Source organism: Syngnathus floridae, chromosome 20, assembly GCF_059516105.1.
Source record: "Syngnathus floridae isolate MCC-2025c chromosome 20, RoL_Sflo_1.0, whole genome shotgun sequence".
Lineage (NCBI taxonomy): Eukaryota > Metazoa > Chordata > Actinopteri > Syngnathiformes > Syngnathidae > Syngnathus > Syngnathus floridae.
This window is the reverse complement of record NC_142432.1, coordinates 4980131-4997166: the sequence shown is the minus strand read 5'-3', so window position 1 is coordinate 4997166 and position 17036 is coordinate 4980131. Positions and strand designations below refer to the sequence as shown.

Sequence of the window (17036 nt, the reverse complement as noted above, 5' to 3'; positions counted from 1 at the left end):
AGCAATTCCGTGTATGACCAGACAAGTTGACTTTAATTCAGCTAGTATTGCTGGCGCATTAGCAATTGTGAGGAACGGAAAGCCATTCACGGATGGTGAGTATTTCAAAACATTTATGCTTGATGTGGCTAATGAACTTTTTGAACTTTTTTCACGGATAAAGTAAAGATACTGACATGCCTCTGTCAGCAAGAAGCGTTCACGATCGGGCCATTATGCCTGCATGAAGCTCAACCGGACCACAAAGCCATTAGCAAAACGATGCAGCCCCAGAAGTCTCATTAATGGTGAGTTTTTTTCCCCTAGTCTTCAATATAAAAACGTACTTAAAAAGCATACATCAGTACACTAAAAAAATCGTTGGTCTTAATTAAAATACATGCATTTAATTGTATTTAGCCTATCGTTTTTTTGTTTTTAATGGTATGACTCACGGAAAATTATTTAAAAAAAAAAAAACCGACACGCAATGATGCCATCGTGATTTATTTATGCCAGTCAAGTTTTGGTCGAGATGTCATTATACAGAGCAGGTGCTTTTAGGGATAATAAATAATAGATACGAGAACAACATATGTGGGAGAGTGTCAAAATAATGAGGCAGAATACAATCAAACGATGTCTTCACGAGTATTGACGTGCTTAAGGAGTAAAAGTGTCGTAAAGTCAACAAATATTAAGCGTGTAAGCAAATAAACAGCATGTTTAGCATGCTGGCATCACTACTGCAGACTGAAGGATTTACTGAAAGTAAATGGGATGGGTGGGCTGGTGCGTGAACGGGAGTTGTCGACACTAGCTCGCCAAACTGCCATATTAGTTTGTATTGCAACCCTCCTTTTTTTTAATTTAAAGTTCAATCCAGATGGCGAGGACTGAATGAGTGAACCTTTTGAATTCATGCGGTGAACCTAAAATGGTGACAGATTTGGTCGCGAGTATTCAAGATGGCAGAGTAAAAGTTGCTAAAATACTTCAATCGGCTTGTCTGCTAGCTACGAGGGCATGAGGTCAAGCTGCGGTGCGGAGTCAATGTTGGATTTGGTTTCATGGTGTCGTTCAGGTCTTTAAGTTTCCTGAAAGATACAAAGGGCCGTGACATGAGTGGCTATGCTAATTAGCGTGTGCTCCTCAAGACGCTCCCGACGTTTTTACCTGATCGCGGTCCAACCCCGTGTCTCCGGAAATCACGATTCTCTTCTCAATCCTGCTTTCCGAAATCCCTCGATTTATCATCTGACAACAGAGAGAGAGCACATGAAGTGAGGTGACGTTGGGCTCCTGGACTGTCAAGTTTCTTCTTGACCTTGGTAACGTGGGTGGTACTGGACGACTCTACGGTGAAGCTCTGCGAAGTCAGCGGCAGTGCCAGTCGGACATCGCCGTCTGCGTCCGCTCGCCTCTGAAATAGGAGCAAACGATCCTACGTTAAGCTCGTAGCTCTCCGACCGTCGGTTTTTCTCCCAACAACTTTCCAGCCTTCACCAATAGCGTCGTCACCTTCCATTCCAATGAGACTGTCCGCTTTGGGGGATTAAGAACATTCCTTTCCCACTGCAGCTAACCATAACCTACAATAGTTTTCCCAAAAGTGGGAATGTCATGGAAAGTGTCCTCACCCCTGGAGCTTCAAACACACAAGCCTTCGTCACCATGGGATCCACCTGACAAAGACACATCAACCACGAACTTTCAAGCAAACTTTGACCCTTCCAACCACGACCCTTTCCATCCCTATTTGGGGGAGTTAGGCTCAAGACATCGAAGGAGACGTGCAGGGACGGTTCAGATGGAAGTCGTCCACCGAATGGACTTTGACGTGGTCGGGTTTCAGTGGAAATGGTTTACAGGGAGAAGGGTTCAGAGGAACTGCTTTCAAGTGTTTCGGAAAGGACTGTTTACACAGGGACCGGATCAGTCTTCAGTGGGAATGGTTTCTCCGGGAATTTCTTGATGTAGGTGGGACAGGTTTGTGGGACCAGTTGATGCATATTGACGTTACCTCTCGCAGAGTTTTCCCAGCCTTGTCCTGGTTGTCGAGGATGCAAGGTGGGCCCTCGTCGGTTGAGTCTTGGCAGTTGTGCAGCGGTAGACCTGGGGAAGGCAAACGAGTCCCCCGGCCACTTTCTTCCTCGTCCTCCTCGGATGAACTCATTGCGGGAACAGAACTGGGTCTGATGTTAGCCTTGCTATCTGAAGTCGCAACGACAGCTTGTAGACTTTGAGCCTGTCTGGCTCCAGTCGCCATGACCTCATCCACAACTTCCTGCGCTAACACACTGATAGCATCTTGGCTAGTCTGACTGACATCATCGTCACTTTCCTGGCTGCTCGACTCGTCATCGTCGTCACCAAACTTATTCCGCCGCTCGAACCACAGAGCATCTCTGATTGCATCGCTGACGATGGCCTTGGCGGTGGCGTCATCGGGATGAATGATGGAAGCCCCCGGCGGGGGCGGTGGGGGATCGCACGGAGGCGCGCCCAGAAAACCTTGTGGTGCTACCTGCCACATTGACTCCTTCTCCTCCTCCCCCGACACCACCACGATGGTATGGACCCGCTCTGAAGTCTGAAAGAAGCAAGGAGACAGTTGGTGTTCGAAAAGGAACGGACGGCGAGGTAAGTGTGCACAAACACCTGCAGGAGATTTTCCTCTCTCAAGGTTTTTGCCTTTTGGGCCGACTTGAGCAAAGCGTTCAGCTCAGGAGACATTTCGTCCAACGGAGGCGGCTGCTCTCACACACACAGACACAAGTAAATGGATTTGGTATCCGCTCAGAGCTTCGTGCCCCTGACAATGAGCCTCACCTCGTCCGCATCCAAAGGTTCAATCATCGGCGAGTCATCAAGTCGTCGAACGGGCGACCCCGCCAAGCGCTTTTCCCACTCGCTAAGCCCCACCGTTGGCGCCCCTCCCTCTAAGAAAGAGCGCCGCAGGTCACTGATGGCGCTCACCTTCTTCTCAGGCTTCACCGGGCTTGAGATGATTTCCTGCCGGCAGAATACCGCTCAACACAAAGATCAAGAAACTTCGAGAGATAGTCAGCCACCATTTTACCTGACTGCTTTTAAACAAATCTTCTTGCTCGGACTGGCACACAGAAAGAGAGGTTAGGGTTTCTTCCACACATAAGTCAGCTCTTCGTTATCATCATCTCACCTCAGTTCCTGTCAGGTCTCCATCCACCGTCTCTGTCAGCTCTGTCTGAAGACACACATGAATGAAGTTGAGTATTTGCCACGGCGGCGGCTCCCCGTGCGTGGCTCAGACTCTTGCCCGATACGATACACTCCAAGTGGAGATACGAACATTTTCAAGTTTGTCTTCGACTTGCTCGGGAGTCAGTGGACTTTCCGACGCCTCTGTTACTTTGCTCTCCTCCGCCTCTTGCTCAGCTTCTTGCTCAGGTTCTTGCTCAACGTCTTGCTCAGCTTCTTGTGCAGCTTCTTCCTCAGCTTCTTGTGCAGCTTCTTCCTCAGCTTCTAGCTCAGCTTCTTGCACAGCTTCTTGCTCAGGTTCTTGCTCAGCTTCTTGCTGCTCTACCTCGCGCTCAACCTTCACCTGCACCTCCTCAACTAGCAGAAGAAAAAATTGAGATGAGAAAAAAAACATGTCGCTTTGTTTCACTCATTTTCACTCACTTGATCTAAAAGCTCCCGCCTGATTGGTTGCTTCGTCAATATGCTCCTCCCTCCTCTTCTCAGGCGTCACCGTGGTGATGAGGTCACTGACAGTGACAGCTTTGGACACCATATACAGGCCTGTTCCCATGTCTACACACACAGACATGGTTAGCTGTCTCAGCTGTATCCATAGCAACATCAAGCCATCTGTCTTTTAGGACACATGCAAAGCGGCAGCCAGGGCGGCAGCCAGGGCGGCAGCCAATCTGCTTCAGTCCCATCCGGCCGTGCAGGATGCGCTCGAGCATTTCCTCGAACTCTGCCTCCACTTTGCCGCAATTTAGGCACCGGCTTTCACGCAGAGACCCCGCAAACACATGCCAGAGGAGACGAGATCTCGTCGTGGCAATGTGTCGTGCGGCATCCTCCAATCAGATCGTTAGATGACATCAGCGAGTCTTCCTTCACAGTTAGGACTCCCGCAAAATAATACTTTCGTGTTTGTGCCGTACAGCAAATAGAACATCCAACAGCCACACAGAAAAGACAAAAAAAAAGGTCTTGAGCGGGTGAAGAAAAAAAAAAAAGGCGTGGCCCCATGTGGAGCTGACAGCTGGTTTCCTGCAGCCAATCAGAAGCTTAATAAGGAAACACGCCACTGGCCAATCATAGCCCAGTTCTGGTGCTTGATTGACAGCGTCTGCTCTACCTGCACGTGCGTTTCCAGTGATGGCTGGAGAGCCATTGAGAGAGGATGTGGCCGTGTCACTTGGCGCTGAGGATCAATCAAAACTCTGATCACTGACACAGATTCAAAAAAGTGGATCCCAAAACCTGAGCGGCGAACCAGCGCTAACGAGATCTCCACATGATCCGTAACGGGATGGATTTTTCTGTCGACTGACACATTGGTAAGAGAAGTGTGGACCACAGTGTCGCTCCCCGCCATACCTCCATCCAGGCTGCGACTGAGCAAGTTCCTCTTGCTGATGCATCGTGGGAAATGGGGCGCAGGTCTGCAAATTTGAGAACTGGCCCTGCGGCTCTGGATTTGTGTGCGACCGCTGTAGTGGAACTTGGAACCGAGAGTGAGAAAACGCTTGGGAGGTTCTTCTGGAGAGATGAGTCTGAGAGGCAGAGAAGGTGGGTGGTGTGAGGAGATACATTGGGCGTTGCTCGTCGTCTTGGAGGCAAACGCCCCCCGCTCTGCTTACCTGAAGAAGGAGTGATGCTCCACACAAACTTTCCACAATCTTTTGGCCGCCCTGTGGTTGAGCAACTTGAAGGCGATGGTCGATTCAAACTGTTCAAACTGCACACATGGAAAGGAGTTATCTTCATTGTGCAGTGGATGAGCGGTCCAGGTTACCTCTTCGGGGCGGATCTTGATGTAGAAATTGTTTCTTTTGTAGGAGATCTTGAGGATCTTTGGCCATGAAAACCTGTTGATCCTCAGCCGGTCCCTGTAGACCAGCAGGCCACCAGCGCACACGCCCAGCATGATGGCCACGTCTTCAGAGTCCTGCCAGCACACGCACATGGCGGTCAAGCAGGGCTTTTGGCCGGGTGGGCGCCGGCTTCCCCACGTAAAAAGAAGCAACGAGTCAAAGCGGTGGACAAATATCACGCCGGCTTACCTCGGAAAGACCTGAAGACAAGCAAGCAAAGCGGCTTCCTACCATCTAGTCCGTTCAAAGACAAGACAAAGAAAAAGCCCGTTCACCACATCAGAAATGGGGAAACAGTCTCTCTCTCTGTGTGAGCGCGGGGAAAACGTCTTCGGGGGGGAAACTTTAGGCAAACTTTTGCTTTCGGCAAAGAGGAACAGGAGGCTCGGGAGCAAGGCAGAAAAACAAACGCTCAGGGGCATCGCTCCATTGACACGATGGAAAAATCAGTGGACATCATCGACTGGGTGGGAAGCGGATCATGTATGGGTGACTGGTTTGAGAGCGGCCATTTGATTGGGAACGCCTACGTGTCATCAAGTATGTGCAAAATGAGGAGGCAGAAAACATTGAATCAGCTTGTGTTTACCCTGGCGTGATGAAGGTCAACTCCATACATGGAAAGTTTCTTCACAGTTTCCAGGAAAAGCATCTCGGCTTCAGCCGGTGTCATTCCTCTGAAGACGACAGCACACGTTGACGCTATTGTGACGTCGCGACGTGCGATTTTCATTTCAACCTGTAGCTCTTGTGGAGCTCCATGATCTTCTCCTCCAATTGCTTGCTTTGGTTGGGAGCCAAGCAAAGCTCGCTCACGTAGTCGGAGCCACATTCATCTGAAGAGAAAAACGGGATGAAGGACGGGCAGGGCGGGTCAAGTGGGGGCGTGTCTCACCCGCGTCGTAGTCCCCCAACTCCGACTGGACGGTGTAGGAGCCCAGGACGGCGTGAGTGGCCAAGGAACACGGGAGTCGGCCCGAGGCCACGTCCTGCCTGAGCTGCAGGCACAGGAAGTACCTGCCCGCAAAGTCCACACAGTCACCTCATCTCTCAGCACCCCCCGCTGCTTTTTTGGCTCTCTTGCTAGCCAAGCGAGCGGGCACGGCGGCACGCCTCTTCAACTCCAAGAAGATGGAGACTCTGGAAACACACTTGTTTCTTTATACTCACTTTTGGACAGACCAATCAACCTACCTGGTGATGTCCTCAGAGAGCTGGGCAGGGTCAGGGGGGTAAAACTTGACATTGAAGGAGAAATTCCAGGGGACGCCTGCCAACACATACACACACACACGCGCAGTTGACGCCATCAAGTCCTACAAAGTCTTACCAGAGACTCGCTCACCTCGGAGCTGTTTCTTCATCTCCTTCCCAGGATCCAACCAGTTCTACGAGACAGAGTTCAGAGGTCACAGGGGCAAGGTGGGGCGGGGCGGCCGTACCTTGTTGTTGTCGGCGTCTTTGAACGACAAGGCAAAGTAGTCTCGCTCCAGCAGGTTGACATGCTCGCAGACCTTGTCCAACAGCTGAAGACCACGAGCACGTTTCTGTACACGCGGCAAATGGCAAAAGTCGTCAACGAGCAGACAACCAGCAGACGCCCAACACAAAGAGACCAGTCCGCCGGTGTTTGTGAGGAGGACCCAAGACGGGGCTCGCGGCTGCACTACGAGGTCACGTGATGGATGTGCTGCTCTCACCTCCAACGTGCAGCTGAAGACGGATCCATCCAGCAGGGTGACTTTGGTCTGCATGGTCCGGAAGCTCAGCGACCTTCTGACTGGGGTGGAGGCGGCACTCTGATCAGTTGCCAGGGAGAGGCCTCGGTCGTAGGACAGCTCGCCCTTCCCGAACTGAGTGGGTGAAAAGTGACATCACATTTCTGCTGCGCCCACGACAAGGCACCATCTCTTTTTACCTGCGTGGCCAGTTCTGGGACAGACTCCGCCTCCACCCCCTCCTGCTGCTTGCTTGTCATGTCAACGAATCTGTGATGACACGGGTAACGCTTTTGTTATGCCCGTGAGCACCGGCAAAAGCCCCATGTCTTATTGATCAGCAACATAAATGACCTCAGATCATCTCCAAAGTCACATAATCTGATATTAAAAAAAACAAAAAAAGATTTTGTGGATGCCTTTCTTTTGACCCACCATCTGTTAAGTGAGGGTGGCCATGGCAACGCTTCAGCCAGGGATTGAGAAAAAGAGATTAAGAGAATGTGCTCTGTTTTCAGTCAGACGATGTGGGTCAGTGTGTACGTATGCTCGAGGGGCGGGTTCGAGGGGGTGCGCTTGCACTGCTGAAGTGGGAAAACTCAAAGCAGATAGATAGATAGATAGATAGATAGATAGATAGATAGATAGATAGATAGATAGATAGATAGATAGATAGATAGATAGATAGATAGATAGATAGATCTACATATATGTATACGCACACTATATATATATATATTTTATTATTATTATTTTATTATTATTATACACAAATTTTTGTGCAGAACGCTTAATAGTTTATATATTTTCTCAAGTCCAAGTGGACCATAGTGGGAACGTGCATATGAATTTTGGTGACTGTTAGTCTTCGGCTCAAACACTTTGCGACAACAGAACGTGTTAGAATAAAATAAAAAAAGAAGCCACCTAAAGTGGACGGGACAATTCGTGTAGCGCTTTTCACAGATATAAAGTCACAAAGTGCTTCACAGTAAAGAGACGTAACAGTCGTACAAATGACCAATCAGGACAACGCTGATTCAACCGAATGATGATAATCGCCGCTAAATCACGACAGATTATTATCACTATTTTTTTATGCATGAGTTTTTATTTGTCTAACCGGCTTGGAATGCAAATAATTGCACGTTGCTTTCATCCTGCAGCAGAAAACACCCCAGCACAGCAAAGTACAGCACTGCAACGCAGGCGCACAGCTGCAGCATGATAAAGCAAGTGGAGTGGACTGGATGGGGGGTTAGTGTGGGCTGGGCTGGGCTTGGTACGGGACGCTGTCTTGATTCGCTCCAAAAGCGACGAGCAAACATCTCGCAGTTAGCTATTACTTCACCATTAAACATCGCCCATCAATTAGAAGATGATGCGGTTCTTACCTTACTTGCCGGGGTCCGGCGCGCTCGCCCTTTTAGTCGTGGTGACGGGTGAGTCCCCCCCCACCCCTCTCACTCTCTCCCCCCCTCCCCACCCACAACGTCATTTCACTGACGCAGTGTGGTACAGGACGGGCGGGGGTGGCTCAGTTTGCAGTAGTTGGTTCTAAAATGAAATGAAAAGATTCACAACTTTTTCACGTGTCTCACTTAATTTTTTTTGGGCGCGGAGTGACATATATATGTCCTTATTTAGTTACTTTAATTTAATTTAGACTTAAATCAAGTCTGATCAACTCCCACTGGGAAGAAGCAGCAGCACAGAGAGCTTCTCGATCGATATCAATTTGACATTACAAGGCAACTTGATCGAAGTCATTTTAAGTCAAGTCAAGTTTATTTATATAGCCCTAAATCACAGACAAGTCTCAAAGGGCTTTATGTATAAAAATTGTCAATTATTCTCAACATTCCCTGATCTTAAACTCCCAGGGGGGCAAGGAAAACTAAAAACTTCATTCTTATGTTAAAAAAAAAGTAAAGTTCAATGTAGACAAAAGTTTGAGGTGAACTGAAACAAAGAAATAATTGAGTGAGCGCATCAGACTCTATTTAATGGGCTCGAATATGGTTTGTCCAATTAGAGCACCAAAGAGCCTTTCAGAAGGATCACAATTTTACAAACTGCAATTGATGGCACAAATTTATTTAAGAATTTATTTGCTACTTTTTTATTTCTAGGTCGGCTTTTATTTCAGGAAAGCCGACCGAGATTTGGCTCCCTCTAGTGAACGAGCGGAGACATTGCACTGATCTATTCAACTCGGGAAGTCTCTGCATTGCTAGTTTGAGAACTACTAAAAAGAAACAGCAAAGAAACAACTCTTACGTACTGTACACATTAAATTGCTTTTGAATATTTTCTGTGAGGAGTACAGACAGTATAGCATAGTTATGAACTTTGAACGTTATGTAAATTGTGAACGTTTGTGGGGGGGTGGATTCAAACTTGAATGAATGAGCATCATTTACCCTGCCCTTCATTTTTGATAAGTCATGGAAGGACTTAGCGTCTGATGATTGACAGTTGACCACCTTGACGGTGCTGTTTTCTTTTTAGGCCTTGCACTTTTGCACGATTGGGATGTCTGTAAGTTTTTGGCCTACGGGGTTCTTCTCTTCACACCCACCGTGGCGTGCAACAGATACGGTGACGTCACGATACTGGCAAGAAACTCCAAAATGATGAACCGTTTCAGGAACGGCACCACGTTAACATGTGGACCGATGTCTCCGCAAGCTGCCAAGCGCGGAGGCACCGCGCATGCGCGATGAGCCGACAGGCGCTCCGTCTAGGATCTTCGCGTGCAGGCGCAAAGCGCGGCCTCGACGACTAGAACATCAACAGCAAAACATCAACAAGAATAACAGCAAGAACAGCAACTCCAAGACCGACCGGCGGGTGAGCAGTCCAAGGTTGCTGGTGGCTGGGCCTCCGGCCATCGGACGCAGCCAAACATCCCGATCGCTGCCGAAACTGAGGTAAGAGCCCGCCGCGCCCGCGCCCTGCTCGCGGGGATGGCTGCGCGTTCGCGATCCGCTCATGGCCGCCTGCTCGCTCTTGATGGCCGCGTGCCTGCGTCTCGCTCCCGGGTAGAGCCGCGAACGCGAACGGTCGCGCGCAGCCGTCCGTCGCCACTAAACGCCCCGACCGACCACAACCAACACGCAAAGTGAACCGAGAGTTCGGCTTGGCGGAAATCGCCATCTTGTGCTAACGGCAGCCAGCAGGCCGCGCGTCCGCCATTGAATGGGACAAACATACGAGCCGGCGTTCCTCTTATAAGTCCGAGCACGCGGCCGAACGACGGCCAGGCAACAATTGTGTTCCGGTCGTTAGTTTATTGAGCCTAATGGCCGCTCCGCGTCGCTCTTTGACGAGACGAACGCCAAGCAGCTGCTTGCCCCTCGAACAGGAAAATGTTTGCATATATGCGTCATACAGTTTCGGCCAACCGCTCCAGCTTCCACTCAACCACTTGGCATCCAATATTGTGTTTGAACTTGGGTTTCGTGACCTGCTTTGACTGTTAGCGGCTTCATGCTAATTGTTAGCGCTTTGAAAAAACGCCTGCGCGTGACGTCACGACAACATTCAGGCACTCTGAAGCGCGTGCCCGCCATCCAAAACATTGTACCACGTCGTTATGAAAACTTTTAGCGCCATCTACCTTCCACGCTTTTCACCATAGTTTGTATTTGTCACCTTTCAAACGTGTGCTTTCATGTTTCCTTCCGTTGTCAACATGCCAGCAGACTTTGGGGAAGTTGCAGATACAGCCGAATAGGCTGGCGGACATCTGGGCAAATATCGTGTCTCATTTAGTCAAAAAAAGAATTCACACCCTTAGACAATGTTGAGCTTTCAAAAAACAATAAATCTGTGTTATGATCTAATCCCACACACTAATCATATCAGCAAAGTTCTCTCAAAAAAGCCGAACGAAGCCTTGTCAAATTTGTCAAATCATTCCAAACGCGCATCACCGGGCGTATGAGCTTCATCTAGAAAAGGATGCATGTGATGGGCACGCGCAGATGGCCGAGACGGTGAAGTACGTGGACGAGGAGCACAAGAACGTCTTCCTCAAGTTGCTGAACGAGCAGCGTCTGGAGGGCGAGCACTGCGACATCGCCGTGGTGGTGGAAGACGTCAAGTTCCGCGCTCACCGCTGCGTGTTGGCGGCCTGCTCCAACTACTTCAAAAAACTCTTCAAAAAACACGAGGTAGCCTCTCACTGGCCGCACGGCACACACCACACGACTCAGCGCTTGTGCCTGCAGGTGGACAACTCGTCGGTGATCGAGATTGACTTCATCCGCTCGGATATCTTTGAAGAGGTGTTGAACTACATGTACACAGCTAAAATCTCCGTCAAGAAGAGGGACATCAACCTGATGATGTCATCGGGACAAATCCTAGGCATCCGCTTCCTCGACAAACTCTGCTCTCAGGTACGAAGAATGCACAGTGAGAGCGGAGAAGTGGGCGGGGCTTCCTGCACAGGAATCGCCGTGACTCCCGATGGTCGGAATTGAAGAGCTTGTCATTTTTGTCTTCCCGCAGAAGCGAGAAGACGCACCGTCCGAAGAGAAGGACAAGTTTCCTTACGACATTGTCAAGATGGCTCTTCCTCCCGAGGCTCAGCTGGTCGCCGAGGCCGAGGTCAGCGCTCGATTCTGTTGTCAGCATTTGTCAAGGGTCTCCTGCTCCAGGCGTCAGGGAACGTTCGCTGAGCTAGTCTTTTTTTTTTCCCCTCTTGTTGCGTGTTTGTGTGCGGCGGTACAGGTTCTCGGGGAGCATGAGGACACGCCCAGCGCAGAAGACCTGGTCTCGGCCAATCAGGAGCTGGATAAATCTCCCAACGCGGCGGCGCTGCGTGTGCAGGAAGCCATTCTGAAGGAACTGGCCAACGAGCACGTACACAAGGTACTGGCGTACGGCTGGGCCGGTCCTGGATGCCCTGACTGAAACCAAAAGAACCTGAATTGACCCCGGACGAGTCGGCAGAATTGATTCATGTCGATTTGTTTTCAGGTGGCCTGCTACGACCAAGACGTGGTGGCGGACATGGAGGCGGAGCCAAAAGAACTGGGTGCGGAGCACCACGCCACGCAGACACTAGCTTTTGCCGATAGCATGGGCGAGGTGAAAGACGAGCAGCCGCCCGCTTGGGCAGCGGCCGCCGACATGAAGTTTGAATATCTGCTCTATGGACATCGAGAACAGCTGGCGTGTCACGTCTGCGCCAAGACCTTCTTGGACGAATCCAGACTCAGGTAGCTAGCGGACATGGCGACCGACCTCCACGTTTGCCTTGTATGTGACCGCGCGTGTGTTTAGGAAACACGAGAAGCTCCATTCGGCCGAGCGACCGTTCGCGTGCGAGATCTGCGCCAAAGCCTTCACCACCCACGCTCACCTCAAAGGTAAGACAACCGGCGCCGGCACCGGATGGTCCCTTTGAACACCACTGCCCGTCTCTTCCAGAGCACCTGAAGATCCATACGGGCTTCAAACCGTATAGATGCGAAGCCTGCGGGAAATCCTTCATTCGGGCTCCTGACCTAAAGAAACACGAACGAGTCCACAGCAACGAGCGGCCATTTGCCTGCCAGATGTGTGACAAGGTGCATGGGGAAGGAAGACCCCCCCCCCCACACACACACACACACACCGCCACCCCCTTCAACCTTTTTGTCTGCCCGCAGGCCTTCAAGCACAAGTCCCACCTGAAAGATCATGAACGGCGGCACCGAGGAGAAAAGCCATTTGTGTGCGCGTCGTGCACGAAGGCCTTCGCCAAGGTGCTCACAATCTTGCCGCCGCAAGTTAGCAGCCCAAAATAATTGATAATAATTGGGGGGGGGCATAAGATTGTAATAGAAAGCCCCCCCCCAAAAAAAATCACATGACAACACCTTGACGTAGCCATCTTTTATTCTTTGTATCGTGAGTGTTGAATCTCGCCCGCACTTTGTTTGCCGGAAATGCTCGCCGGCGTAGATCTTTGCGACGCGACTGACCGTACGCCGGTGTTTTCCGACAGGCGTCCGATCTGAAGCGTCACGAGAACAACATGCACAGCGAGAGGAAGTTGGCTAATCCTCTGCAGAGTGACACGGAAGCCCTGCAGGCCGCCGCCATGGCCGCCGAGGAGTCGCACGTGGACCACATGAGCTGATCGTACACAAACGCTCGCTCGCGTTTCAAATAAAACTCTTTGTTCAGTTTCATGAGCACAAACGTCCAGGTGGCCGCCCGGCCAGTTGGCATCCCGCTCGATCCGTTCAGGGCTTGACCAGCCATTCGCAGCCAGGGTTTTCACGGTACACGTCCAGCAGAAGGCAGTCCGGGTGGAGACGCCGCTCGCCAATGTTGCCCCCGACTTCAAAGAGACGCTGCGTGCCGCTGCAGAGATCACATGACCCGGACGCCCATTCCATTGGTGTCGCTCGATCTGACGGCGGATGTGCCACGAGGAATAAAAGTTGAACGGAGGCAATTGGACGAAAAGTCTGCCGTGCTTCTCATTACTTTTGTTCGCCATCTGTTGTGATTGCTTCAAAGCGCACGATTGGGAGAGTTCGCAAACAGCAGCCAGTCCAGTTGCCTTCTTTCAACATTAGCCGAACCCGGACAGATGACAAAGTTCACGTGCGTGCTCGCGCTGTACCTGCTGTCGCATTTGAAGTGGGCAGTGACATCTTGGGCTGTCATCTGCCTGTCGAGCTGGATTGCCATAGAAACTTTGGCGTGGAACGGAGCGTAAACCTTAATGATGCCTTCGCACAGCTCGGTCACCTTGACAACACATGCGACGGCTTCACTTTTGGGTTGGAGGCCTCCTTAAAATGGAAGGCCACACCAGGAGCTCCTTTTGGGGGCTGACAGCTCCCTCAGCGTGGTTGCTTGTGGACACCTTGAATTATGGAAAGTAAAAGTTCTTACCTGCTTCTTGTTTTTGTCATTCCTGGTCCTGAGCAAACGACCAAGCTTATGATTGGACGCTTGGTTCATCTGTCTTAGCTGAGATAAAAGGAAGTTGGGGACCTGCGGGGGGGTCATCAGTGAGACAATGAAGAGACGCTTGATCACGGGAGGACTCACTGTCCACAGCAGTTCCTGGTGCATGATCATGAGCCGGACCAAGTGAGTCCCACCCACCGCCTCCTCAAGGCCATCCCGCTCCTTGCTGCCGCGGCGATGGGTGGTGAAGAGGTTGGGCGCCATGACTGTGGCCACGTTCCAAAGGGACATCCGGTTTTGCTCCTGATGGGAGACTACCTGGTGAAGGAAGACCAGCAGAGCCTGGAAGAAGAGAGGAGCGGCGCTTTGTAACCATGGAGATGGCCTGAGAGGCGGAGCATGGTGACTGCCACTCACTTTGAGAGTTTCTCGGTGTGCCTCAGGAAGCAACAAAGACAACAACTGCAGCGCCTGAACCTGGTGCACCGATCCTGACACACCTGTGCGCGCGCGCACACGTGAACTTGTATTGTATGGGTGCGAGCGTGTGAGTGAATTGCGCATACCCAGAACAGCTCGGAAGGTGGGCAGGTGCGCATGCGTCAGTAGAGGAGTGGGCAGCTCTCGGATGAAAAGCTTCAAGAGACCAGCAGCGTCCACCGGTCGCACCGCTGACCAATCGAACCCCTCCGGACACCTGTCTAACTCTCTGCGCAGGTACTGCTCACACAGACAAACGTGTTTAGATACATTTCCGTGAAGTTCCCTTGCGCCATTTTGTAAAACGGGACTAAGAATTAGGCCTACGTGTTGATTGTAAAACACGTTTGTTGTTCCCGTATGGTAGAAGTGTGTCCGCGCATGCGTGCTTGACATGTGAGGGCACTACTTTGGACCGTGACGACCCTTTTTCTTTCAGTGTGTAAGTACAGTGTTTGTTTTCGTGAGTTAGTTAGGAGTTGTACTCCTCTTCAACATCAAGTGTCTGTAGCAATCACTTCCACTTGGAGCGATACTTCCTGTATCCACAAGGGGGCGCAAATTCCCCGTTTATCAGAAAACTGTCAGGCTACCGGCACTATATACCGGCCATATATGCATGTGTTACCTTGAGACGAGCAACTGATCCGGATACTCTGAGAATGCCTTCCGTTTGCAGGCCAGTTTGCTGTAACACACATAACAACTACACACACGCACACACAAAATGCATGTATTTCCTCGTAATCTTTAGCTAGATGCTTCATGCTAGCACCTAATGGCTGAAGACCTTGTGAAAGACGAGAGGAACTTTGAGCCCGGGACATTTCTTCCTGTCGTTGTCCAGCAGCGAATTGAGCGAAACAGCAAAGACGGCGCCGGCTAACGCAGAGACCATAGGATTGGTTTAAAAGACATTCGACCTTTGACACCGGCTTCACCAACCAAGCGCACCGCCGCTCCTGGTGCGCGCTGGTCGCGTGCGTTTGCTTTGAACGCCCAAAGCCAGCAGGAAGGTGGAGAGCTCGATGTGGCAGATGAAACGCAGTCGCTTCACATCGGCCGACGACAAATCATCGGCCTGGGTCATGCCCTGACTTGGACACAGAAACTACACAAACATATACACACAAGGTGCACCTGCATCAGGGACATGGTTGGAGATGACCTCACACAGGGGTCACGCTCACCGGCACGTCCCCGCCGCGGTCAAGCAGACAGTCCCAACAAGTCCCGCTCCGTTTATGCTCCGCCACGCTGTCAGAGTACGGACTGTTGCGCGCCAACCAATCAGCTGGCCTGGCCCGCTCAGATTGAGTAGCTGCCGGGTGCTTGGAGGACGCGGGCGGGGACGAAGGACTGACGTCGTAACAGAACGAGGAAAGGTCGGGGTGCGCTGAAAAACAAGAGCCATCCATACACTTGCTCATCTCATCCTCCATTCAGGGCGGAGGTCCCTACCTACCGGACTTGGTGTGTCTCCGTATGGTTTTGGTGGTGTTTTTGTCGTAGCAACTTTGCGCTGATTGGCTGGTGTCACTCTGAAGGGCGGAGCTTACGACAGACTCAAAGTCGGGCTGAGGAAAGAAAAACAACCACTGGCGCCACGGAGTGCGTGCACGCCGTTTGCATGTGAGAGACTTACAGCAAAGATATCCTTGACGTGCACGATAGCTTGTTTGTGCGAGTTCTTCAGCGTGTGTGTGTAGTTGCGTAGTCGCGTCTTGACGGTGAGCGTTTGTTGCCGCGTCAGCGTGGCCAGGAGCGCCCGGGCAGGGGACGGCGCCCGGGCAGGGGGAGGAGCTTCCTCGGCCGACGAACCGACCAGCAGAGAAGATAGCCCCGCCTCGTTTAGCCATGCTTCCTCCAACTCCAGCTCTGTGGGGCAATTTGATTTGAACCCAAACACCAGAAGTGTGAGGCACACACGGAATCCACCGTACTGCCATGACACTTCTTCTGCCTTACCGTCCATACTCCTCCTTTCCTCCTCCTCCTCCTCTTCCTGTTCCTCCATGCTCTCCAATTCTTGCCAGTATGTTTCCATGGTGATATGCTGGGGGTCAGCGCTCACTGCTTGATCAGTCGATGAAGACGACATCATCCTGTAAGCTGCCGATTGGAACTTTACGGGAGCTTCTCTGCACGAGTGGAGCTTTCAAAGTACTGTACGGCCGTTGAGAACATATGCTCGCTCTATGTTGAGGAAAGAAGCGCCAGCATTCAAAGGAAGTCAGATATATCCGGTGTATTGATTTTGGAGTGGGTGTTGAGTGTCCATTAAGAGGAAATGGATGTTTGGCAGCCAATCAGATGGAAGAGTTTTCACAGGTCCTCAGACTGAGACCACAACGCCTGACTTGATGGGTGCAGTCTTCTGTGTTTACAAGCAGCAAAATATCAAAAATGTGTGGGATTACGCAAAGTGCCTAGTTTGTAGCCTCACGTTTGCAACACAGACAGGATTGTCATCACGATGATCATCTATCCGCTGAGCGATTGCCGTCTAAACGTCTTCGCTAAATGACATAATTGTTCACGCTCACAAAAATATGCGGCTAATTATAACTATGTCTTGAGTGTAAATAGAAAGCAACTCACCTCCGCGTGCCGCTGTGCTGATGTTGGACAGAAGGAGGGGAAGGGCGCAAGGATGCAAGCAGGAGGAGCTTGGAGCACAAACGCAATTGGCGTTCTTCCACTTTAATTGGAGCTTGGGAATAGCGGCTCCTCCCTTCCCACCATTTAATAGCCACTTGGCCATTTTGGCATGCTTTTGCAATGCTGCACACGATTCAAATATTAAGTCCGTGTTAAATTTTGATGAATTGATAATCCACTA

The 17036-nt window shown here is 50.9% G+C and overlaps 3 protein-coding genes and 1 long non-coding RNA gene across 14 annotated transcripts in view; 1 reads left to right on the top strand and 3 right to left on the bottom strand.

The window, feature by feature from the left end:
• Positions 1-470: 470 nt before the first annotated feature.
• Positions 471-8254, bottom strand: LOC148380894 (protein 4.1-like). 6 transcript variants are annotated; one of them, XM_088363158.1, is made up of 25 exons: positions 8188-8254; positions 6994-7063; positions 6776-6928; positions 6518-6622; positions 6421-6463; positions 6270-6345; positions 5971-6092; positions 5815-5911; positions 5665-5752; positions 5265-5309; positions 4997-5149; positions 4842-4939; positions 4579-4754; positions 4337-4402; positions 3646-3777; positions 3314-3579; positions 3164-3208; positions 3062-3094; positions 2812-2994; positions 2641-2733; positions 2003-2572; positions 1620-1664; positions 1307-1402; positions 1156-1236; positions 471-1076 (listed from the first exon to the last, which is right to left on the bottom strand). In XM_088363158.1, the coding sequence occupies exons 2-25, from the start codon at positions 7051-7053 to the stop codon at positions 1068-1070; spliced, it is 2835 nt and encodes a 944-aa protein (XP_088219284.1). In that variant the 5' UTR covers positions 7054-7063; positions 8188-8254; the 3' UTR covers positions 471-1067. The 6 variants fall into 6 exon arrangements, with proteins under 6 accessions (XP_088219284.1, XP_088219286.1, XP_088219290.1 ...); XM_088363160.1 differs by lacking the exon at positions 1620-1664; XM_088363164.1 differs by lacking the exon at positions 1620-1664 and having other exon boundaries at positions 2507-2572.
• Positions 8255-8559: 305 nt separating this feature from the next.
• On the bottom strand, positions 8560-10331 carry LOC148380893 (uncharacterized). Its single transcript, XR_015854606.1, has 2 exons — positions 9641-10331; positions 8560-9577 (listed from the first exon to the last, which is right to left on the bottom strand). It is a non-coding gene; the product is annotated as an uncharacterized LOC148380893 (long non-coding RNA).
• Positions 9445-17036, top strand: part of zbtb14 (zinc finger and BTB domain containing 14) — a 37073-nt gene continuing 29481 nt past the window's right edge. The window contains exons 1-10 of the mRNA XM_088363196.1: positions 9445-9726; positions 10783-10971; positions 11029-11199; positions 11312-11410; positions 11534-11674; positions 11783-12024; positions 12089-12174; positions 12236-12375; positions 12457-12552; positions 12795-14431. Of these exons, the coding sequence (XP_088219322.1) occupies positions 10783-10971; positions 11029-11199; positions 11312-11410; positions 11534-11674; positions 11783-12024; positions 12089-12174; positions 12236-12375; positions 12457-12552; positions 12795-12929 (1299 nt within the window). The 5' untranslated portion in view covers positions 9445-9726 and the 3' untranslated portion in view covers positions 12930-14431. The remainder of the gene's footprint in view (positions 9727-10782; positions 10972-11028; positions 11200-11311; positions 11411-11533; positions 11675-11782; positions 12025-12088; positions 12175-12235; positions 12376-12456; positions 12553-12794; positions 14432-17036) is intronic.
• On the bottom strand, positions 12682-16895 carry arhgap28 (Rho GTPase activating protein 28). 6 transcript variants are annotated; one of them, XM_088363177.1, is made up of 14 exons: positions 16796-16895; positions 16163-16571; positions 15840-16072; positions 15660-15771; positions 15385-15590; positions 15140-15305; positions 14985-15076; positions 14823-14900; positions 14281-14434; positions 14132-14214; positions 13856-14056; positions 13697-13798; positions 13422-13549; positions 12684-13156 (listed from the first exon to the last, which is right to left on the bottom strand). In XM_088363177.1, exons 2-14 carry the CDS (start codon positions 16296-16298, stop codon positions 13036-13038), a joined length of 1812 nt encoding a protein of 603 aa, XP_088219303.1. In that variant the 5' UTR covers positions 16299-16571; positions 16796-16895; the 3' UTR covers positions 12684-13035. The 6 variants fall into 6 exon arrangements, with proteins under 6 accessions (XP_088219302.1, XP_088219299.1, XP_088219300.1 ...); XM_088363178.1 differs by having other exon boundaries at positions 15149-15305; XM_088363176.1 differs by having other exon boundaries at positions 12682-13156; positions 13913-14056; positions 14132-14434.